The sequence below is a fragment of the Lynx canadensis genome, chromosome D2 (genome assembly GCF_007474595.2).
Source record: "Lynx canadensis isolate LIC74 chromosome D2, mLynCan4.pri.v2, whole genome shotgun sequence".
NCBI lineage: Eukaryota > Metazoa > Chordata > Mammalia > Carnivora > Felidae > Lynx > Lynx canadensis.
In genome coordinates, this window is record NC_044313.2 from 78,041,691 (window position 1) to 78,065,264 (window position 23,574).

At 40.6% G+C, this 23,574-nt stretch overlaps 1 protein-coding gene across 10 annotated transcripts in view; it reads right to left on the reverse strand.

Annotated features, from left to right (window-relative positions):
* Window positions 1-23,574, reverse strand: part of LOC115527635 (zinc finger protein 37A-like) — a 123,873-nt gene that overhangs the window by 66,694 nt on the left and 33,605 nt on the right. For 2 of the 10 annotated variants that reach the window (XM_032595228.1, XM_030335408.2), the window contains exons 2-4: window positions 22,284-22,436; window positions 21,821-21,997; window positions 8,588-8,714 (exon numbers count right to left, since the gene is read on the reverse strand). The exons of 1 other annotated variant lie outside the window; for it this stretch is intronic. In XM_032595228.1, coding sequence (XP_032451119.1) covers window positions 8,588-8,714; window positions 21,821-21,826 — 133 coding nt within the window. In that variant the 5' untranslated portion in view covers window positions 21,827-21,997; window positions 22,284-22,436. 7 more of the 10 variants (XM_032595229.1, XM_030335409.1, XM_030335413.1 and 4 more) reach the window with 7 other exon arrangements.

Consider the following 23,574-nt stretch of genomic DNA (forward strand, 5'->3'; position numbering starts at 1 on the left):
AAATACATTGTCAGATGGAGGGACTAAAGCCTAACAAGAACAAATACAAATGGGTTACGTCACCCAATACAAAAAACAATTATGTTATTTTAGGCTTGAAAATCTTGTCTTTTCATTTTTAACCAGAAATGAAAAATCATAAGGAAAACAAAACAGGATCCCCACCGTAAGACTTATAGTAATGTCAAAATCACGTGAGTTTCTTTTAATGCTCTACACAGTTCTAAGAGTTTCTCCTTATAAAGAGCGATGTCTCATTCTTAGAATCCTCACCAGCTGGCACACATTAGAACACGTACTAACTATTCATAAATGGTTAATGAACGAAGTGAATGAAGGCCTAATTAAGGTACATTACAGGGAATACCAACTGCAGCGAAAGGGAGACTTATTTCAGTGATAAAAACAGTTGCAGTCAAATGAAACAGAACAGTTTCCAATAAACCCACGCATATATGGTCGACTGATTTTTGACAGGGTTGCAAAAACACACAATGGGGAAAGGATAGTCTTTTCGGTAAATGGTGACGGGAAAACGGGATACCAACACACAAAAGAATGAAACCATACCCCTATCTTACACCACTCATACAAATTAAATTGAAATGAATCAGACTTAAACATAAGAACTGATACCATACAATTCCTAGAAGAAAACATGGAGGAGAAGCTCAACATTGTTCTCTTGGATGATATTTTCTTTGGATAAGATGCCAAAAGCAAGGCAACAAAAGCTCAAACAAGACTTTATCGAACTTAAGAGCTCTGCCCAGCAAACAGTCCATGAACTGGAAAGTAACCTACAGATTGGGAAAAGATATTCACAAATCATGTATCTGATAAGGCGTCAATATGCAAAATGTATAAACAAATCATACAACTCAAAAACCAAAAAGCAAATAATCCAATTAAAATGAACAAAGGACCTGAACAGACATTTTTCCAAAGACCTACAAACGGCCAATATGTACATGCAAAGGTGCTCAACACCATGAACCATCAAGGAAATGCAAATCAAAACCACAATGAGATATCTCTTTTACACCTCTCAGAATGGCTATTATCAAAAAGACAAGAAATGACAAATGGCAAGACTGTGGCGTGAAGGGAATCCTCATTCACTGTTGGTGAGAATGTAAACTGGTGCTGCCACCTTGGAAAACACTATGGCGGTCCCTCAAAAAATTAAAAATGGAACTATCAGATGATCTAGCAATCCAATTCTAGGCACAAATCCAAAAGAAATGGAATCAAAACTGCAAAAGACACCTGTAATCCCCTGTTCACTGCAACATTATTGATAGTAGATGAGGCATGAGGCTTAGTGTTCATCAACAGAGGAATGGGGTAAAGATAATGCATGTATACATACATGCATATATAATAAATATATATATAAACGCGCACACACACACACACAATGGAATACTATTCAACCATAAAAACAAAGGAAATCCTGCCACTTGAGACAATATGGACAGACCTTGAGGGCATTATGCTAAATGAAGTAAGTCAGAGAGAAAACAAATATCATACACTATAACTCACCATAAAGCCAATTTCATAGAAACAGAGTATAAAATGGGGACTGCCAGAGGCTGGGAGAAAGAGGAAACGAATGGGATGTTGTAAGCCAGGGTCATGGAATCGATCCCCACACTGGGCGCAGAGCCTACTTAACAATGAAGAAAGAAAGGAAGGGAGGGAAACAAACTAATTCCAGGTAAAGATGTCCCTACCTATGAATGAATACCTAAGAAAGAAGTAGAAACAAAATAAAACACAATCTTGGGGAGAAAGCAGGAGGAAATACTCAAGAATTCTTGTTATGAATTCAACATATCTTTGACACTAATACTAAATCCTACAAGAACATGTCCCCCACCAGGAAAAATACCTCATTGCTCAATGTCTCTCACGGACACAGATACCTAATTCTAAAACAAACATTGCCATGACCCAGTTAGCTTATTTCAGACATATCTTGCTAGTTTTACATTTAAATTTGTTGTAATTAATTTTACATTAAATTTAATTGCATAGATTTGATGTAATTTACTAAGAAAATGAAGGAGACCAAATCATTATGACTATTTCATAGATGTCCAAAACCATTTTAAATAATTTAATTGGCACTCATTGGGGCGCTTGGTTGGCTCAGTCAGTTAAGCGTCCAGCTTCGGCTCAGGTCATGTCACAGTTCGTGGGTTCGAGCCCCAAGTTGGGCTCTGTGCTAACAGCTCAGAGCCTGGAGCCTGCTTTGAATTCTCTGTCTCCCTCTCTCTCTGCTCTCTTTCCCTGCTGTATTCTTCTTTCTCTCTCAAAATAAACATTAATTTTTTTTTACATTTAATTGGCACTCATTAAAAAAAAGAAAAATTCTAGGTAACTAGGAATAAAACTGGACATCCTTGATGCCATTATGAAATGTAAACAAATACAGCAAAAATCATACTGAAAGGAAAGTTTCCCCCCTACTCTTGCTTCTATTATATTATATATTTGAGGACTAAGAGGGCAATATAGAAAAAAAAGTACAAATCTGGGAAAGTATATGGCGTGTCCACTATTCCCAGATATACCATGTGTATACATAAAAATCCAATTTGTTTGGATATACAGATAAACAATTAGATGTAGTAAATTAGTGTAGAAAACTTGTTGGAAATAAGGTCAATATCATAAAAAATAAACTGCCAGCAACAAGCAGTTAAAAAGTGCAAATACGGGGGCGCCTGGGTGGCGCAGTCGGTTTAAGCGTCCGACTTCAGCCAGGTCACGATCTCCGCGGTCCGTGAGTTCAAGCCCCGCGTCGGGCTCTGGGCTTGATGGCTCAGAGCCTGGAGCCTGTTTCGATTCTGTGTCTCCCTCTCTCTCTGCCCCCTCCCTGTTCATGCTCTGTCTCTCTCTGTCCAAAAATAACTAAAAAATGTGAAAAAACAATTTAAAAAAAAAAAGTGCAAATAAAAATATATTAAATATTAATACATAATACAGGGGGCTCAGTGACCATCAGACTCTTGATTTCTGCTGTGGTCCTGACCCCAGGGACGTGGATCCAGCTCATGTCGGGCTCTACCCTGAGTGTGGAGTCGGCTTAGATTCTCTCCATCCTCTCCCTCTACCCCTCCTCCCCAGCTCACACTACCTCTCTTGGGTGGGGGGAGATACCTGCTATATTTAAAAAAAACACTAAATACAAAGAAATAATTCTAACATAGGTGTGCAAGAATTCCACCCACTCTTGAAATTGCTGAACACTTATACACCGTAAATTTATGAAATTTGCAAAAACTCAATAATCAGACACATACAATTAAACAGTGAGTTTGTACTCATTTGAAGTAGGAATAACTTCTGTATTGGAGAGAACAGTTTTTGATGATAACAATTTACCTAGAAAAATGAGAAATCCTAATATCCTGTAACTCAAAAATATTATCACTGGACACTGGACCAGTGATTCTTAAACTTAATCTGTTATCAACCATCACACCGGACATCCCGTAAGAACACAGATTGCTGGGCCTGGCCTCCAAAAGTTCTCTTCCAGTAGGTTTCGGATGGTGGATCACAATCTGCATGTCAACAAGTGTTCGGAGGTGACGCTGCATTTCTGGCCAAAGATCCTCACTCTGAGAAGCAATGCTCCAGGGTCTGGAGATACATCTGCATTTACCATAGAGAATGACAAGGATATTCACAGCAGCTGTTATATTAATGAAACACGCAAATTACCTACAAGTTTATCAGTAAAATATAGTATTTAGAATACAATGTGGCCACACAGCGGGAAAATCCAACATTAAAAGAAACAAACTACAGGGGTGTCTAGGTGGTAAAGCATGTGACTCTTGATTTCGGCTCAGGTCATGATCTCACTGTCGTGAGACTGACCTCTGCACTGAGAGCGCAGCCTGAATAAGATTCTAATTAAAAAAAAAAAAAAAAAAAGGAAATAAGCTACATATGGATAGATCTCAAATTACTAGTGAACTAAGAGAAAATGCCTGTCAATTACACATTAAGATAATTTACATATTTTAGAAGTACTCAAGCAATAAACAGTATTATTCAACCATTTTCCAGTATCCATCAAAAGAGACAAAGAGTCTCCTGGAAGAGTGGTCAGTAAATACAATTGAATCATTGGCAACCTTTACCTGGACAGATCCCAAACAGTGAAGAAGAAAAACCAAGGTAGAAAGCTATGGGATGAATCTGACGGAGAAGCTCAGACAGACTTACTGGAGAATTTAACTTTAAACGATAGGCTATACAACTCGCATACACAACCCGGCTAAAGTACTCATGGAGAGTTCTTGTTAACCAGCACACAGGCCATATGCATTCCTCTAAACGTATCAGGGTTTTTTATTTTCTTTTAATGTTTATATATTTTTGAGAGAGCAAGAGACAGAGTGTGAGCGAGAGAGAGGCAGAGAGAGAGGGAGACACAGAATCTGAAGCAGGCTCCAGGCTCTGAGCTGTCAGCACAGAGCCTGACGTGGGGCTCAAACTCACGGAGTGGGAGATCATGACCTGAGCCAAACTCAAAAGCTCAACCTACTGAGCCACCTAGGCACCCCTAAACGTATCAGGTTTAATACCAGGATCAAACAAGACTATCATTAAATTAACTACTTGAGCTATCTCTTGGACCCTTTTACTTTCAGTGAGGAATAGTTTTAGGCACTCATTTCAGGGCTGTCACAGGAAGGTTAAAAGATAAAAAAGATATCATCCAAGAAGTCTTTGTGTCTTGTAAAAATTCTGTCTGTATCCAAAAGACTGTATCTTCCTTTCTCCATGATTATCAGAAACAACAGATGTTATTTGTAGGTCAGTTTAGAAACTCTAAGATATAGAATGATCAGTATGTATCTAGAAGCCACTTTAGTCTTGCTATTGATCTGTCACTACTTTCTGTAAAGATAGATTTCTATCTATTGCTAATTTCCCATTAGTATGGGACTCACAAATCTCACCAGGTCCACTGCAAAATAATGTGGGGAATGAACAACTTACCTGGGATTTGTTCATTTTCTGCTGTCTTGGAAAAGTGTAGACAACTCTGGTGCTGTGCTGAGTTACAGGAGGAATGAGGTCCTAAAAGAGCTGGCCTGCCTGGCGGCTCCTGAATGCTCCTGCCCTATAAAACTATACAACCCAATAGATAGGAAGCGTGTCAGTTCCTCTGACCTTCAGAAAGGACAGCAGATGCTCAAAGAACAACTGTCTAACAGGACTCTGACATAATCATGTAATGGCTGCTGGGCATAAAAGTTTTCACTGGGAAAACCTAAATATTTGCTTCCTGGGGATTTTTAACAGTTTAAAGCTCTCTTGATGTTCACAAAAAATTTTTAAATTAAAAAGTAGGTTTAAACAAAACATTATACTCAGTGAAGTAACATTAAGTCTTCACCAAAACTGCTACAAAAAATACTCCCAACCTGGGGCACCTGGGTGGCTCAGTTAAGCCTGCATTCTTGTTCAGGTCAAGATCTCAGGGATGGTGGGATGGAGCAAGCCCCACATCAGGCTCTGTGTTGCAGTGTTGAAACGGCTGGGATTCTCTCTCCCTCTTTCTTGCTTCTTCTGGGTTCTCGCACTCGCTCGCTCGCTCTCTCCCCAAAATGAGTAAACTTAAAAAAATACTCCTGATTAAACTGTTTATCAATTTCCCTACTGTTACTAAACCTTTGATTACTGATTACACAGAAAACGATAAAAAGCAATGCTTTAATGAAAGGTCTATGTTTTCATTTCTTTTTTTTTTTGTTTTTTTTTTTTTTTTTTTTTATTTTTTTTTTTATTTTTGGGACAGAGAGAGAGCAGAGCTATGAACGGGGAGGGGCAGAGAGAGAGGGAGACACAGAATCCGAACAGGCTCCCAGGCTCCGAGCCATCAGCCCAGAGCCTGACCGCGGGGCTCGAACTCACGGACCGCGAGGATCGTGACCTGGCTGAAGTCGGACGCTTAACCGACTGCGCCACCCAGGCCGCACCCTATGTTTTCATTTCTTGATCCTGGTTGCCGTTTCTCAAAAGGCTCTTTTTAAAAGTAATTTGCCTTTCCTCGTGTGGAAAAGCAGGCAGTCTCTCTGGAGTCGGGAGACACAACTTCCAGTCTTCGCCACTAACAAACTGTGATTCTGAATAAGTCAGTAACCTTCGAGAAGAAAAACAAACAAACAAACAATGTTTCTATTCAATGAGACAAAAAGTAAGGGATTCTTGGAGATCCTTCCCTAATGCCGGACTGAGTAACACCACACCTCAAGAAGCAGTCACCGACCCGACTTGGAGAGCCGCTCAGACTCCAGGAAGGATACAAGGAGAACCAAGAGGCGGGGCGGTAACCGAGTCAGCCCAGGCAGGGGCGCCCGTCTTCCCGGACCACCCCGCCTCCACCCGACGCGCTCGCGCCCCCCTCCCGGCCGCAGCCCCGTCCCTCTCCCACCGCCTCCGGGCACACGCCCTCCTCCCGCGGCCTCCAGAACCGGGCCCCGCGAACGGCCCCGGCCGCTCCGGCAGGGACTGAGCACCGGGGGGCCCGACCTCTAGTGCTGATGGACACGTCCCCATCCCGCCGTCACCGGTCCACGGACCTCCTCCACACGATCGGGCACTGACCACCAGGGCACAGACTCCCGGACACAAGGCGCCCCCATTGGCCCTCGTCCAATCGCCCCAAGCTCACCTATCGATCCCTGTGCATGAAGCCCCAGAAAAGGTCAGAGACACGGCGGGTGCAGAACGCCCCCTCCCAGCGAAAACTGAGTTAAACGGAAGGAAAAAAAGAAACAGGACGGAAGTGCAGAGAGGCAGAAGGCGGTACTAGGCAAGCGCAGAACCGGACAGTGGGAGCGTTCCGCGCTGAAAGCCAGAGCTACCGCTCCTTTAGACTGCGTGAGCGGCGACGGACTTTAGCGGAGAGCTTGTAGTCTTTATCTAGCGTGAGAAGGTTGGGGCGCTTGACATAGTTACACAAACTGTCAGATCGCGTCAGGGAATCCCCAAAAGTTGCAGATTACAGCCGAGATCTATGTGCACCCAGTGTGCAATTTAGACACAGAGCTGTCAGGAAAAGGAAACTGCTTCTCGACTTCACTTTTTTAAATACTAGGAAACAGATTCCATCAAGCAATAAAAGAATTTTTAAAATAAAAAAATAGTATCTGACACCGTCAGCGATTCTCTCTGGAAATAAAAAGCCAGGGGACGAGGGTGGCATCAAGCAAGGTAGTTCATCAAAATCATGAAAGCAATGAACGAAAATCGTAGATAAATCAGAAAATCGACAGTCCAAAAGAAAATGTCTTTATTCGTCTACATAATCCTATTCTTTCTTCTAGGACACTAACATTACTTGAAGAAATGGAGATAGACCCTTTCACTGAAACTCAATATACTGTGACAAATTCCACTAACACTGTCAACCAACTTTTGTACATACTTTTTTCTCTTTGGTTTTTGTGTACTTTAATAGGTGCTTTACAAAAGCATTCGTAACTTCATCTGTAATACATGAAAATCGAAACTGACAACATTTCGAAAAGAAAACTTCCTAGGAAATATCAACACGTATAATATTGCTCCACTACAAGTAGTCTGGCATCTGCTTCGTGGAAACATGGCCATGATTAAGAGTGTTTTTTTGAATGTAGTCTAATAAATATAGCATTTCAAGGCAATGAGAAATGAATGGAATATTCCAAACAGCAAGTCATTCCCAACAGTTTGTAGGTACATAGTTCACACAGGGCATAATTCGCAGGGATTCAAGATTTGAAATGTGTAAAATAAACCACTAGCAAAATAAAGGTGACAAGCTGTGACACCAAAAATAAAAACCATAAATTTAGTATCCGATGCGTTTTAGTATTAGCAATAACAAATAGTTCAGCTCTATTTTAAGTTAAAAGCAAAAAAACAAGGAAATATATTTTTAATATTTGAAAGAAAAGATATGTTAATTAATAAAGAGATCTTTAAGTCAATAGAAACGTGAATCCGGCTACATAACTAAGCACTCATGATAAAAAAGAAAATGACAATGAATGACAAATGTATGTAAAAGTCTATTATGAGAATTTAAAAGAGTGCAAATGTTTAAGTAAAAACATGTAACCTATCATTTATTGAGAGAAAATTTTTTCATTTTACTTCTATACACAAAAGTTCACTCTGATGTAGTTTCAGGTATTGTGACAAATGCGGAGATCTGTGTAACCACCACCACAGCCAAAATCCAAAACTATTTCACCAGAGCCCTCCTTAGGAATGGATAACCCTGTGAATAAGAATCATATGACGTCGGACAAACTGGGTGAGTTTCAGGACTCCTCAAGGTGGATGACAGTATAACTCAAAAACTGCACAATAAAAAAAATTTAATTTAATCCCTGTTACGGGACACAGGGAAACAAATTCCTTGTGACAACCAAAAGGGATAAACCACCCTTGGCCTCCAAATTCCAAAGCTAAATATTATTGTAGTCTACAAAAACTCTACAGGTTTCTGTAAATACAAAACAGGCACACATACTGGAGGCCTGCCTGCGAAACAAGCACTACCTACCCACTGCGACAAGGTGGCTGTAGTTCTCCAGCATCACGTCCCTGTACAGGGTCCTCTGAGCAGGGTCCAGGCGCTGCCACTCCTCCTCAGTGAAGCCCACAGTCACATCCCCGAATGACAATAATCCCTGCAAAAGCACATTGTGCTCAGTCTAAAGCAGTCAGAATCAGGTAATATGAAAAAAAAAAAAAAAAAAAAAAAAAAAGGATGTTCAAAGACAAATTCTTACATGTTTTGCTGTTGAAAACTGACCAGATAATCTTACTAACCTCTACTATATATATATATATATATATATATATATATATATATATATATATATACACCTTGTTTTGTGTTAGACTTTGTGAGTAAAAAAGAGATTAGAGTAGAAATACCACTGACGAATCAATTTATTCTCTAATGCAAAAGATCTGAGTGCACACATGTACTTGGAACTGCCCTGGTTCTGACAATTCCAAGTGGAATAAAATACTCTTCTCATCTCAAAGAAGATATTCTCATAAGGAAACCCGCAAAGACATACCTGCCACAGGAATTAAAGAATCCACACCTAGGAAGACATTACGTTTATACATCAGGCTGATCCTTGGCACAAAGAGAGCCTAACACCATCAAACAATAAATAAGTACGAAGAAACAAAAACAGTAAGAAAATACAGCAACATTGCAGACTGGGGAGAATCTGATTTCCAAGCTACCACATGATTAAATTCAAATGCCCAATGTTTAATCAAAAAATCACAAGGCATACAAGAAACAGGAAAACATGTAACGTTATAAAACTCCTAAAAATAAACAACAGAGGGCTAATGAGCTCCTTGACATAGGTCTTGGCAATGGTTTTAGGTTTGACTCCAAAAGCAAAAAACAACACAAGAAGAAATAAATAGGAGTACATCATAACTAAAATGTTTTGCACACCAAAGAAAATCATCAACAAAAATAGAAAGGAGACCTACTGAACACAGAAAATATTCCTGAGTCCTGTATCTCATAAGGGACTATATTCAAAATGTATAAGAACTCACATAACTCACTTGCAAAAAAAATATGAATACACATTGTTCAGAGAGACATACAGGCCCATAAAAAGATGCTCAACATCATTCATCATTAGGGAGAGGCAAATCAAAACCACAATGATATTACCTCCTACCTGTTAGAATGGCTACCAAAAACACAAGGAGGAACAAGTGTTAACAAGGATGCAGACAAAAGGGAACGCTTGGGCACTGGGTGTGGGAATGTAACTGGTGCTATGGAAACAGTATGGAGGCTCTCCAGCAATTAAAAGTAGAACTACCATATGATCCAGCCAGTCCACTTCCCAATATTTACCCACTCCTCCAAAAAAAATAAAACATTAACTCAAAAAGATACATACCCCCATGTTTACAGCAGCATTATTTACAATATCCAAGATATGGACACAACCTAACTGTCCACTGATGGATGAATGCATAAAGAAATGTGGTATGTATATACAACGGAATATGATTCAGCCATGAAAAAGATGAAACCTTGCCATTTGCAACAACATGGATGGACTTTATGGCATGATGCTAAGTGAAATAAGTCAGAAAGAGAAGACAAGTAAGTACCATGTGATCTCTCTTACATGTGGAATCTTAAAAAAACAAAAACAAAAAAACAAGCTCATACAGAGAACAACCTGGGGGGGGGGAAATGGGTGAATCCTTTTCTAGTTTAAAAAACTGTCTTCAAGAGAACAAGGAAACTACAATATGTTTTAGGAACATGGATGTGAAAGGTCCTCAACAAATATTTCCAACAGAATTCACCAGCATAGTAAAAGGATTATTACATATCACAGAGCTATAGTAATCAAAACATATGGTACTGGCATGAAAATAGACACAAAAATCAATGGAACAGAATCAAGACCTCAGAAGGAAACCAATACCTACATGGTCAATTAATCTATGACAAAGGAAGCAAGAATGAACTTTGTGAAATAGACAGTCTCTTCAATAAATGGTGCTGGGAAAACTGGACAGCTACATGCAAAAGAATTAAACTGGACCACTTTCTTACACTATACACAAAAAAGAAACTCAAAAAGGATTAAAGACCTAAATGTCATCCCCAAATCATATAACTCCTAGAAGACAACTACACCCAGTAACTTCTTTGACATGGGCCATAGAAACATTTTTCTAGATATGTCTCCTCAGGCAAGGGAAGTAACAGCAAAAATTAACTGTTGCAACTACACCAAAATAAAAAGCTTTTGCACAAAGAAAACCATCAACAAAACAAAAAGGCAACCCAGTGAATGGGAGGAAATATCTGAAAATGATATATCTAACAAAGAGGTTAATAACCAAAACATATGAAGAGCTTATACACCTGATTAAAGCAGACATCCAGGGGCACCTGGGTGGCTCAGTCAGCTAAGCATCCAACTTTGGCTCAGGTCACGATCTCACGGTTCATGGGTTCGAGCCCCACATTGAGCTTTGTGCTGACAGATTGGAGCCTGGAGCCTACTTCAGGTTCTGTGTCTCCCTCTCTCTCTGCCCTTCCCCTGCTCCTCTCTGTAACCCTCTCTCAGACACAGGAAAACATGTTCGACGTCACTCATCATCAGAGAAATGCAAATCAAAACCACAATGAGGTATCACCTCACACCTGTCAGAATGGCTAATATCAAAAAGAAATAACAAATGTTGGCGAGGATGTGGAGAAAAATGTAAATTTTTGGTGGGAATGGAACCCGTGCAATCACTGTGGAAAACAGTATGGAGGTTTCTCAAAAAAGTAAAAATGGAAATACCATATGACCCAGTAGTTCCACTACCGTGCATTTAGCCAAAGTAAATAACACACTCAATTGGAAAAGACACATACACCCCTATGTTTACTGCAGTATTATTTACAATACCCAAGATATGGAAGCAACCCAAGTGTCCACTGATACATGAAGGAATAAAGAAGATTTGGTATATATACACAATGCAATATTACATAGGCATTAAAAAGAATGAGATCTTGGCATTTGGGACAAAATGGATGGCACTAAAATGTATTATGCTAAGTGAAATAAGAGAGACAGAAAAAGAAAAATACCACATGATTTCACTTCCATGTGGAATCTAAAAAACAAAACAAATGAACAAAGAAACAAAAAAGAGACCCATAAATACTGAGAACAACTGGTAGTTGCTAAGGGAAGGTGTTGGTAGAGGGGTGAAACAGAGAAAGAGGATTAAGAGTTACAGCCTTCCAGTTACTAAATAAATCATGGAGATGAAAAGTACAGAACAGCAAATAAAGTCAGTAATATTGTAATAACATATGGCAACAGCTGGTGACTACACTTATTGTGGTAAGCACTAATGTATACAATTGTTGAATCAGTATGCTGTACACCTTACACTAATAAAATTGTATGTTAATTATATTTCAATTAAAAAATAAAATAAAATAGGGGCACCTGGGTACCTCAGTCAGTTGAGCAACCCATTCTTGTATTTGGCTCAGGTCATGATCCCAGGGTCATGAGATCAAGCCCCATGTCACACTCCACACTGGACATGGAGCCTGTCTAAGAGTCTGTCTTTCCGTTTTCCTCTTCCCTGCTCACACCCACACTCACTGTCTCTCTAAAAAATTAATAACATTTAATTTACTTTAAGTTTTCAAAAAGGATTATACACCATGACCAAGTAGATCCATTCCTGGAATGCAAGGATGGTTCAACATACAAAAATCGATTAATATAATATACCACGTCAACACAATGAAGGGATAAAAAAACCACATGACAATCTCAAGTGATGCAGAAAAAGCATGTGACAAAGTTCAACAATCTTTCATGGTAACAGCACTCAACAAAAGAAGGGAACTACTTCCACATAATAAAATCCATGTATGGAAAGGATGGAAGGAAGGAAGGAAGGAAGGAAGGAAGGAAGGAAGGAAGGAAGGAAGGAAAGAAGGAAGAAAACACAGAAAAATTATTCTCAATGGTGAGAAGGTAGAAAGCTATTCCTCTCAGATCAGGAGTAAGGTCAGGATGCCTGCTTTTACCACTTGTCTTCAACACAGGACTGGATGTTCTAGTCAGAGCATTAGACAAGAAAAAGAAATAAAAAGCATCTAAATTAGAAAGGAAAAAGTAAAACCATCTGTGCAAATGAAATAATATTACATTATATAGAAAAATCTAAAGACTCCACAAAAAAAGCGGCTGCATCAACTAAATGAATTCAGCAAAAGAAGCAAGATACATCAACACACAAAAATCAGTTGCATTTCTATATACGTACAATGAACGATCTGAAAAGGAAATTACAAAACCAATTCCACTTACCAAAGCATCAAACAAAATCTTAGGAATTACTGTGACCAAAGATGTAAAAGATCTGCACAATAAAAACCACAAAATAGTGCTGAAGGCATTAAAGAAGGCATTAATAAATGGAAACACATCCCATGTTCATGGATTAGACAACTTCTTGTTAAAATGTCAATACTACTCAAAGTGATGTACAGTTTCAATCAAATCCTTAGCAAAATCCCAATGACATTTTTTGCAAAAATTAAAAAAACCCATCCTAAAATTCAAAGATACCAGACTATCCACAACAATCCTGAAAAACAACAAAACTGGAAGACTTACACTTCCTGATTTCAAAACTTAGTACAAAGCCACAGCAATCAAAACAGGATGGTACCAGCATAAAAAGGGACAAATAAGACCAATGGAATAGAAAAAAGAGTCCAGAAATAAACACTCACACATCTTGTCAAATGATTTTTGACAAGGCTGTCAAGACCACTCAATGCGAAAATGACATCTTTTTATCAAATGGCACTAGAAAAACTGGATAGCCACATGTAAAAGAATAAAGTTGGACCCTTAACCTAACACCATAGACAAAAATCAACTCACATCACGTACCTAAATTTAAGTTCTAAAACAATAAAACTTAGGGGCGCCTGGGTGGCGCAGTCGGTTAAGCGTCCGACTTCAGCCAGGTCACGATCTCGCGGTCAGTGAGTTCGAGCCCCGCGTCGGGCTCTGTGCTGACAGCTCAGAGCCTGGAGCCTGTTTCCAATTCTGTGTCTCCCTCTCTCTCTGCCCCTCCCCCGTTCATGCTCTGTCTCTCTCTGTCCCAAAAATAAATAAACGTTGAAAAAAAAATTTTAAAAACAATAAAACTTGGGAAGAAAACATAGTACAAAAGATACACAACACCGGATTTGGCAATGACTTCCTGGATATGACATCAAAGGCATGGGTAACAAGAAGAAACGGACACACTTGTCATGAAAATTGTAATGTTCACATCAAAAGATACTATCCACAGAGTTAAAAGTTAATCGACAGAACAGGAGAAAATATTTATAATTCATATATCTGATAAGAGATTAATATCCAGAATATAAAGAGAACTCCTAAAATTCAGCAACAACAAAAAAAAACCCAAACAACCTAATTCAAAATGGGCAATGGACTTGAACAGATATTCTCCAATGAGGATACAAATGGCCAATAAACGCAAGAAAATATACTAAACATCATGAATCATTAAGGAAATACAAGACAAAGGTACACTAAGATCCCACCTCACACCCATTAAGATTGCTACTACCAAAAAAAGAAAAAGCAACTGTTGGCAAGGATGGAGAGGAAATGGAACTCCCATCCTCTGCTGCTGACTGCTTAGAGTGTAAAGCGGTACAACCATTGTAAAAACAGGATGGAGCTTCCTCAAAATTAAAACTAGAGTTACCTTACGGCCCAGCAATTTTCCTTCGAGGTATATACCCAAGAGTAGGTCTCAACCACATGTCTCAACCACTCGTGTTCACGGCAGCATCATTATTCACAATAGTGGAAACATGGAAGCAACTCAAGTGTCCATGGACAGGTGAATGGACAAGCATAATGTGCATATACGTACAATGGGATATTACTCAGCCTTAAAAATGGAAAAAACCCTGTAATACGCTACAACATGGATGAATCTTGAGGACGTAATGCTAAGCGAAATAAGCCAGTCACAAAAGGACAAAGACTACAGGATTTCACTAATACGAGGTACTCAGAGTAGTCAAAATTATAGAAACAGGAAGTTGTAACAGTGGTTTCCAGCACCTAGAGGTAGGGGAGATTGGGGAGTTATTGTTTAATAGGTATAGGATTTCAGTTTTTACAAGATGAAAAGAGTACGGGGATGAACGTAGCGACATTTGCCCAACGATGTGAATGTATCTAATACCACTGAAGCGGCTCCCGTCACCTCCCAGAAGGCGTTACGCGGTTACCATGGGGACGGGACACTGACCACCGGTGGCTGGGAGGACGAAGACGGACCCGAGTGGAGAAGAACGAAGTCCCCGCCCCCGCCCAGGAGAGAAGCGACCACCCACGAGCGCCCCCGCGCCAGTTTCCGCCGGTCTTACTGAGGCCTCGGGCGACCCTTCACCTCGGAGACGACAACACGAACCTTCGCCGGGTGACAAGCGCGGGGACGCGCCGGTTCGCATTCGATGCATACAGACGGAGCAGGACTCACCCCGCGCTCAGGCAGCGAGCCGTTTCCTCCTTCACCGGCCCCTCCCGCGCGGGGCCTCCGTCCCACGGGTCACCCACATTCAACCACAGCCACCCGGGGGCTCGACCATCGCGTCCTCTCCGCCTGCTCCTCGGCATTCGGCAACTGAAGCATCCGGGACCCTCTTCTCCCGAGGCCGCCGACGCGAACTACCGAGACGGGCGCAGTGCACATGCGCAGAAGGCCCAGAGCGGCTCATGTGGCCGACCCGCTCGTGCAGGCCTTTTCCCAAATCCCTGGCGCAACCTTGTTGGGAATCAGGCATCAGGCTTAGGAGACGTTGGGTACGACTGCCCGATTTAGCAAATAAGGTACAAGCAGGAGACACTGATACTACAGTCTGACTCATTGTTTATCTGAAATGAGTATCTAAATACACACCTCTTTCATTAATTGTTTCCTTAATGAATTGGCTCTCCTAGCCGTTCCATCTTTTGTAGAATGCACCTGCAGAATTTCTTCCAGGGACAGTCTGTGTTCCATTTATGTTAGAACATAACTTCGACAGTAGTCATCCCTGTCTTATTTCGTTCTTCGTCCTTTGAGACGTTCATTGATGAGAAAGCATACTCGATTTAGCATTATGAGTGGTCAGGATTCACCAGACTCAGCCCATCCTTAAATTATTAGGGAAATATAATTGAAAACAAAATCTTGGGGCGCTTGGGTTTCTCAGTCGGTGAAGCATGGGACTTTGCCTCAGGTCATGATGTCACAGTTCATGAGTTGGAGGCCCAAGGCCCGGCTCTGTGCTGACACCTCAGAGCCTGGAGCCTGCTTGGGATTCTGTGTCTCCCTCTCTCTCTGCTTCTCCCCCACTTACGCTCCGTCTCTCAAAAATAAATAAATGTTGAAAAAATTTTTAAAAATCCTCTCTGAACCTAGAAAACTTAGCCACTCAGGCAGAAGACAAAGAAAACAATCTTATCATTGAATGGCGGGATATATCTCAAAGACAATCCAAGGACAGAAAGAAATCTCACCCTTTTTTATAGCCAAGTAGATACATCCCATCACATAAATGTTGCAAAAATAAACAATAACTAATTCTCAAGTAGGAGGATTTCACAGCATCCTTTATCACACATTGTTTGCCCTAAATTTGCCTGGTAATTGGGATGACCACCTGTGTTAGTTTATTGGTTTTACAAGTTAAAAAAACAAGCTTCTCCTATCTTTATGACAGGAGGTAGTTTTGCAACTTGGATCAAGATCCCAACCACCAAAGTTTAGGCTTCTACCCTCTCACAGACTCTGGGAGACAGAAGTGCCAGCTCCCTATTACATTTCAAACAGATGGTTCTGAGGTCCTTGGGAAAGACATTCTAGGCTGTAAAACTGCCAAGAGACATTTAAGAAGATTTATGGTTCATTCTCAAAAGCGCAAAGAATTTACAACTTTACAAAGAAAATAATCTACAAGGAGGGATGTCACTTCATTTTTAGCAGAATATTAAGCCTCTTATTTTTCATTTGTATATGCCCTTACGCCACTCTTACCACTTACGGTTAATGTCGAACCGAAGGTCCTAGAAAGGGAAATTAGGCAATAAAATGGAACAAAAGTCATCCAGATTGGAAATAAAGTGGTAAAACTGTCTACAGATGACAGGAGCTTCCATGTAGAATATACTTAGGAACATGACAACAAACATCAGAACTAATCAATGATTGCAACACGTTTGCAGGATACAAGATCAATACATTAACAGCAAATGAATTTGTACACAATAGCACTTAACAATCCACAAACAAACAAACAAAAAGTTCTTAGAAATGAATTTAACAGGGGCGCCTGAGTTGCTCAGTTGAAAGCATCCAACTTTGGCTCAGGTCATCATCTCACAGGTTTGTGAGTTCAAGCCCCACTTGGGGATCTCTGTTGTCAGTGCAGAGTCCACTCTAGATCCTCTGTCTGCCCCCCCTCTCCCTCCCTTGCTCTCACTTCTCTCTCTCTCAAAAATAAATAAGCATTAAAAAAAAAAAGAAATGAACAAAAAGGAGCATAAGACTTCTACAATTAAAGTTGCATGGTTTGTACAAGATTTGTATAATAAAAATTTCAGTCAAAGATTTTGGAGATCTAAATAAACGGGAAATCAGGAGAGAGGTCAACAAGATGTTAAAAATGAAGTTCCCGTCCTTGTTCCTTCACAGAAACACCAATTTAACAACCACCCATAGATAAAAATACCTTCAGATGATCTCCAGAATCTAGATGAGAGGTTAAAGCACATTGGTGGAGCACACAAACAACAAAAAAGACATAATTGAAAAGAGTGAGAACAACAGTCTCACTATACCCTCATCACTCCTCCCCAAAACCCACACAGTGCAGCACTCAAAGAGATCCCCTCAGTCCATAAGTTCTCCTGTAGGAAAAAAGAGAGCAAAGTGGGGATCCAAGTTCGGTGTAGAGCCAGCACTGGGTCAATTCACCCCCAGACCCAGCCAACCAGTCCACCCAGAATATCTGGTCATGCTGACTTGTATAGGGCTTTTATTGACGATGCCAAGTCTGTAATGACTAGAAAAAGTAACCACTTCTTCAAATGTACAGACACCAACACAAGGCTATAAGGACCACAAAAAATTAGGGAAACATGCCACCACCAAAGGAACAAAATAAAGCTCCAGTAACAAACTCTCAATCAATAAAAATAATTCAAAATAATAATCTTCAAGAAGCTCAGTACAAGAGAACACAGAGAGATAGCCAAATGAGATCACGGAAAACAACAAACGAACAAAATGAGAACTTCAAGAAAGTGATAGAAACCACAACAAAGCACCAAACTGAAATTCTGGAGCCAAAGAATACAAAGATTGTAGTGAAAAACTTCAGTAGAAATCTTCAAAAATAGACACAATCAAGCAGAAGAAAAAAAATCAGTGAACTCAAAGACAGGTCATTTAAAAATATCCAGAGGAGCATAAAGGAAAAAAAAAATTTTTTTACGAGTGAAGAAAGCCTATAGGACCTATGGAATACTATCAACTAAATCAACATACACATAATGGGAGTCCCAAAAGACAAGAGAAAGAAAGAAGCAAATGTATTTGTGTGTCCAAGAATGAGAAATAAATGTGACAAAAATTCATGGAAGGGGCAGCATTTTGTCCTTACTGGAACAGACATTCTGGATATAGACTTGCCTTCCTTGCACACAATGCTTCTGCCAAAACAACCATCTGTGGGCTAACAGAATATCCCACTGTCATGGGATTCCACACTGTGTTGCTTCTGATCAAGGAACCCACTTCACAGAAGAAGTAGAGAAGCAATGGACCCAGGGCTCATGAAATTCACTCATCTTATCACCTGTTCTACCATCCCGAAGAAGCCAGCTTGATTGAATGTCAGAATAACTTTCTGAAAATGCACAGTGCCACTGGGTGGCAATACGGTACAGAGCTCGGGCAAGTTCTCCAGAAGGCTGTATATGCTCTGAATCGGTGTCCAGTATACGGTGATATTTCTCCCATTGCCAGGATTCACAGGTCCATGAATCACAGGGAGGAAATGGGATTGGCAGCATTATTACCCCTAGTGTCCAGTAGCAAAATTTTTGTTTCCTGTCCACAAGACCTCTGGTTCTGCTGGCCTAGAAATATTAGTTCCAAATGGAGGAATGCTTCCACCAGGAGACGCAACAATGATTCCACTGAACTGGAAGTTAGGATTGTCACCTGGCGAATTTGGGCTCCCCATGCCTTCAAATCAACAGGCAGAGAAGGGAGATACTGTGCTGAGGCGATTGATCCTACTAAGAAGAAACTGGACTACTACCACACATTGGGGATCAGGAAAAGTGTGTCTAGAATTCAGGAGATCCCTTGAGGCATCTCATAGTACTAGCATGACCTGTGATTAAAATCAATGGAAAACTACAACAACCCAATTCAGGAAAGACTACTAGTGGCCCAGACCCTTCAGGAAGGAAGGTCTGGATCACCCCACCAGGTAAAGAACCATGACCAGCTGAGGTTCTTGCTGAGGGTAAAAGAAATAAACATAGTCATGAAAGATCATAATACATACCACCTGTGACTGCATGAGCAGTTACAGAAATAAGGACTGTAATTGTCAGAGGAGTATTTCTTCTTTATTTCATTAATATGTGTGTGCCCATACCTTAAGTATACGTACTTAATGTACATATAGGTATATATTGATATATATTAAATATTTACTTAACACTTAGTATAACATATACTTAAAATATACTGGGTATATATATTAAGCAGGTATCTTTGTTTACTTCCTTCTCTTATCCCTGTATCTATAATATATGGTGTACTGATTTTATATCATAGTATTTAAGTAGTGTTAACTTAAATCATACTATTTAAGTTATGGGTTATCAAGGAAAAAAGTAAATAAACATCACTGAAGGACTTTGCATCCTCTTTCAGGGATAGGTTTAATGGTTTTTAATTGTACCCTGGAGATAGTTGTATAATGTTAGATGGAGGAAATATGACTTTGTTATTGTCTTTATTTGGAGATTAAACATGGGATATGGTATTAGAAACCAAGATCTGGGCACTATGTGTGCATGTTCCTTCCAGGACTCTGGTGCGCTTATATTGTGTCAGCTGACACAAAAAGGATATATTTTGTGTATACTAGCATGTGTATATAAACATACAGGGAAGGGGCACCAGGGTGGCTCAGTCAGTTAAGCATCCAACTTCGGCTCAGGACATGCATGACTTCATGATTTGTGAGTTCGAACCCCATATCATTCTCTGTGCTGAAAGCTCAGACTCATTTTTGACAGCACAATAAATAAACATTTTCAAAAAATAAAAAGAAAACATACAGGGAGAGGGGCAGAGGGAGACAAAGAATCTCAAGCAAGCTCCATGGTCAGCATGGAGCCCAATGCAGGGCTCAATCCCTCGACCCTGAAATCATGACCCGAGCCAAAAGCAATAGTAAAACACTCAACCAAGCCATCCAGGTGCCCCTCATAAAGATCTTCTGATCCTCTCCAGGACTTTCTTACATTATCTCCCCTTGCTTCTAGATCTGTAACTGGACATAAGTCCCAGTAGATGTCAAAGAGTACAAACTGCAACCCATAAAGAAGTGTGATACACACTAAAATAAATGTATAATTTTATATTAACAGAAACCTGGGGAATATGTTTGGGATCAGAATGGAAAGAAATATAAGGTCAGATCGGGCTGAATTTATTGACACGGGCCCACTAAATTGATATTCTGGACTGAATATTTAGCTTGAGGGGCTAGTCATGTCTCTTGTTTGATTTGGTTGACCTACTGCACTAAAGCAGTTGAAATGCCCAAAACTTCCTTGATATACTGTAGAGAAAACTATGCAAAGGCTCAGGAAGATGAGAATGTTAAAGTGGATTTCTGTAAGGCCTGCTTACCGACCTCAGAAGGTCCAGAGGACATGTCTTTTATCAGGCAAGCCCCAGAATCCTTCAAGAGCCTTTGTGGTTGCTCTTCTCTATGAATCAGAAATTACAGAAATTACAGAATTGCTACCTTCAAATGGGGATGTGTAAGTCCAATGAGGATGCTGAGGTGCCAGGGTGGCAGGGGCGACACGTGGCACTTAATCATCAAAAACATGGACATGGTTACTGTTAGGGACAGTGGAGCCAAAGCAGTAAGCAAAATAGTTCGGCTTGCAGATATTTGGTGTTTACTAGTTGATCATGGTGTAAGCAGAAATAAAACAGATGGGAAGTCCACTATAGTCTTCATCTAAGTGGAAAACCTGCAGGCGTAATGAGCAGAAGTCTGACCTGAATCACCAAAGGAGTCATACCCTCTCAATCAACGTCCAGCCTTGAGCCGGTTTACAGACTCAGAGCATCCCTTCAGAAGAGGAGTCTCCAGGTCTTCTTGAGGAAAAACCCAGTAATGCCAAAAATGTATACTGTTAATCTATCTCCCAGCATTCCCCAGAGGAACAGCCAGCCATTTACCAATCTGAGTAGGCATTTGGGCGGGTGGGTAGGGGGAATCAGACTTTTCAAGATTCCCAAACACTGGCTTTCAGCTGATGTTAATGCCTAGTGACCCAAAAAGTCGCTTGTAGTGCACTACCCAGAGAAGGAGCTAATGGGGGTCAAGTGATTGAGGGATTTTAGCTCAGGTCTATCTCACAGTGGGCCCACTGGGCCCAAATCCAAAGGGTCGTTCTTTCTTCAAATGTGGAACACATAACTGGAATAGAGACACCAGAAATTTTCAGAATTCCCACACTGGTTCCTTGACCCTTCAAGTGAGAGCTATTATGGCATAAAGACCATATGGAAGTCAGTAAAACTATCTCTATCTACAAAGATACTAAATCAAAAGCAATACTGCATTTTTGGAGGGTTTGCAGATATTAGTGTCAGCCTCAAGGCCTGGAAAGATAGAGCAGTGGTGATTCTGCCTCCATTCAATTACTTATTTGGCCTGCGCAGAAGGTATATTAATCTTACATAATGACAGTGGATGATCATAAATTTAATCAGGTAGTAACTCTGTTTGTAGCTGAGCTTTTAGATGGAGTTTTGTTGCCGGAACAAAGCAACACTTCTCTTGTCACCTGGTGTGAAGCTATTTAGCAGCAAATGTTTTTTATCCCCCTCTACTATACTTATTAGTAAATACCATCATAGCAGTTTGCTTTCTGTTGGCAAGGCCAGGAATACACCTTCACTGTCCAACCTCAGGGGTCTGTCAACTCTTCAGCCCAATATCATAGTCCAGGCTACAGGCTGCTAGATTGTCTTTTTCTTCCACGTGTCTTGTTGATTCATCCCTTTGATGACACAATGCTGGTTGAACCTAATGTACAGGAAAGAGAAAATATTCAAGACCTATTGGCAAGTCACTGTGAGCCTGAGGGTGAACTATAATCCCACAAAAATGCAGGGGGCTGCCACCATGGTAAGATTTCTAAGGGTCCAGTGTTGGAGGGCATGCCAAGATAATCTTTCTAGGGTAAAGAAGGAGTTACTCCTTCTACCACAAAGGAAGATGTACAAGCGCTATTGGGCCACCTTGGATTACAACATGTGCCACGTCTGGGCCTGCTACTCCAAGCCATCTACTAAGTGAACAGAAAAGGTACCAATTTTGAAGAGTCCAGAAGAAGTGACTGTTCTGCAATAGATCCAAGCTGCCAAGCAAACTGCCATGCCATTTGGATTGTGTTATCCAGAAGGCCTAATGTTGCTTGAAGTCTCAGTGGATGAGGATCCCGTTAAGAACCTTTGGCAGGCACCTATCCAAGAATCACAGCATATACCCTTAGGATTCTTTAAGCAAAGCCATGCTATTCGCTGTCAACATCTATTCCCCTTTTGACATGTCTGCTAATGGGTCATAGTGGAGACTGAACACCTAACCAAGGGCTACCAAGTTACCATGCAACCTGAACCGCCCATCAAGAACTAGGTGTTGTCTCATCCATCAAGCCATACACTTGGGCGTTCACAGTAGCACTTCATTGTGAAATGAAATGGGATATGCACGATTCATCTCCAGCAGGTCCTGAAAACACAAGTATGCCCATGACCCCTACTGCTGCTATATACTTCCCTCAATTCACAGCTATAGTCTCATAAGGAGTTCCCTATGACCAGATGACTGAGAAAGAAAGAATTCAGGCTTGAGCTAGATAATTCTGCATGGTATGCATAACTACAACCTCATTCTGAGATGGTCCTGAAAGTCAGTGGTGAAAGGATATCATCCAAGTGGGCAAAAATTTGAGCAGGGCACCTGGTTATTTATTTTGTAGGGAAGGAGAGATGGCCATAGTTATAGGTCTACACTGATTCGTACACATGGGCTAATGGTTTGACTGGATGATCAAGGATTTGGAAGGAGTACATTGGAAAATCTGTGACAAGTTGTTCTGGAGAAGAAGTGTGTGCACAGACTTTTCCAATCTGGCACAGTGTGTAAAGACATTTGTTTAACAATGTGAATGTTCACCAAAGTGTAATCTTGTCAGAGTAGGATTTAATAATTAGGTGCAGGGAAGCACATATTCTGTGGACAAGACTCTCCTTCTGTTAGTCAGCCCCTTTCCCCAGCCATTTCTGTCACTGCCAAGTGGGTTCACGAATCAAAGATAGATTCCTGGTAGCAGTGAAGAGATCATGCATGGGGTCAGCAACATGGACTTCTACTCACCAAGGCCAATCTGACAAAAGTTACTATTAAGTTTCCAAACTGCTAACAGAAGAGACCACCAATTAACAACTAACTTGGCACCATTCCCTGCGTGGATCAGGGGCTACTTGATACCAGAGTGATTATATCACATCACTTCCATCACCAAAGGGACCATACTTTGTATATACTGGTGAAGATATTTACTTTGTACATGGATTTGCCTTCCCCGTCTGCAATGC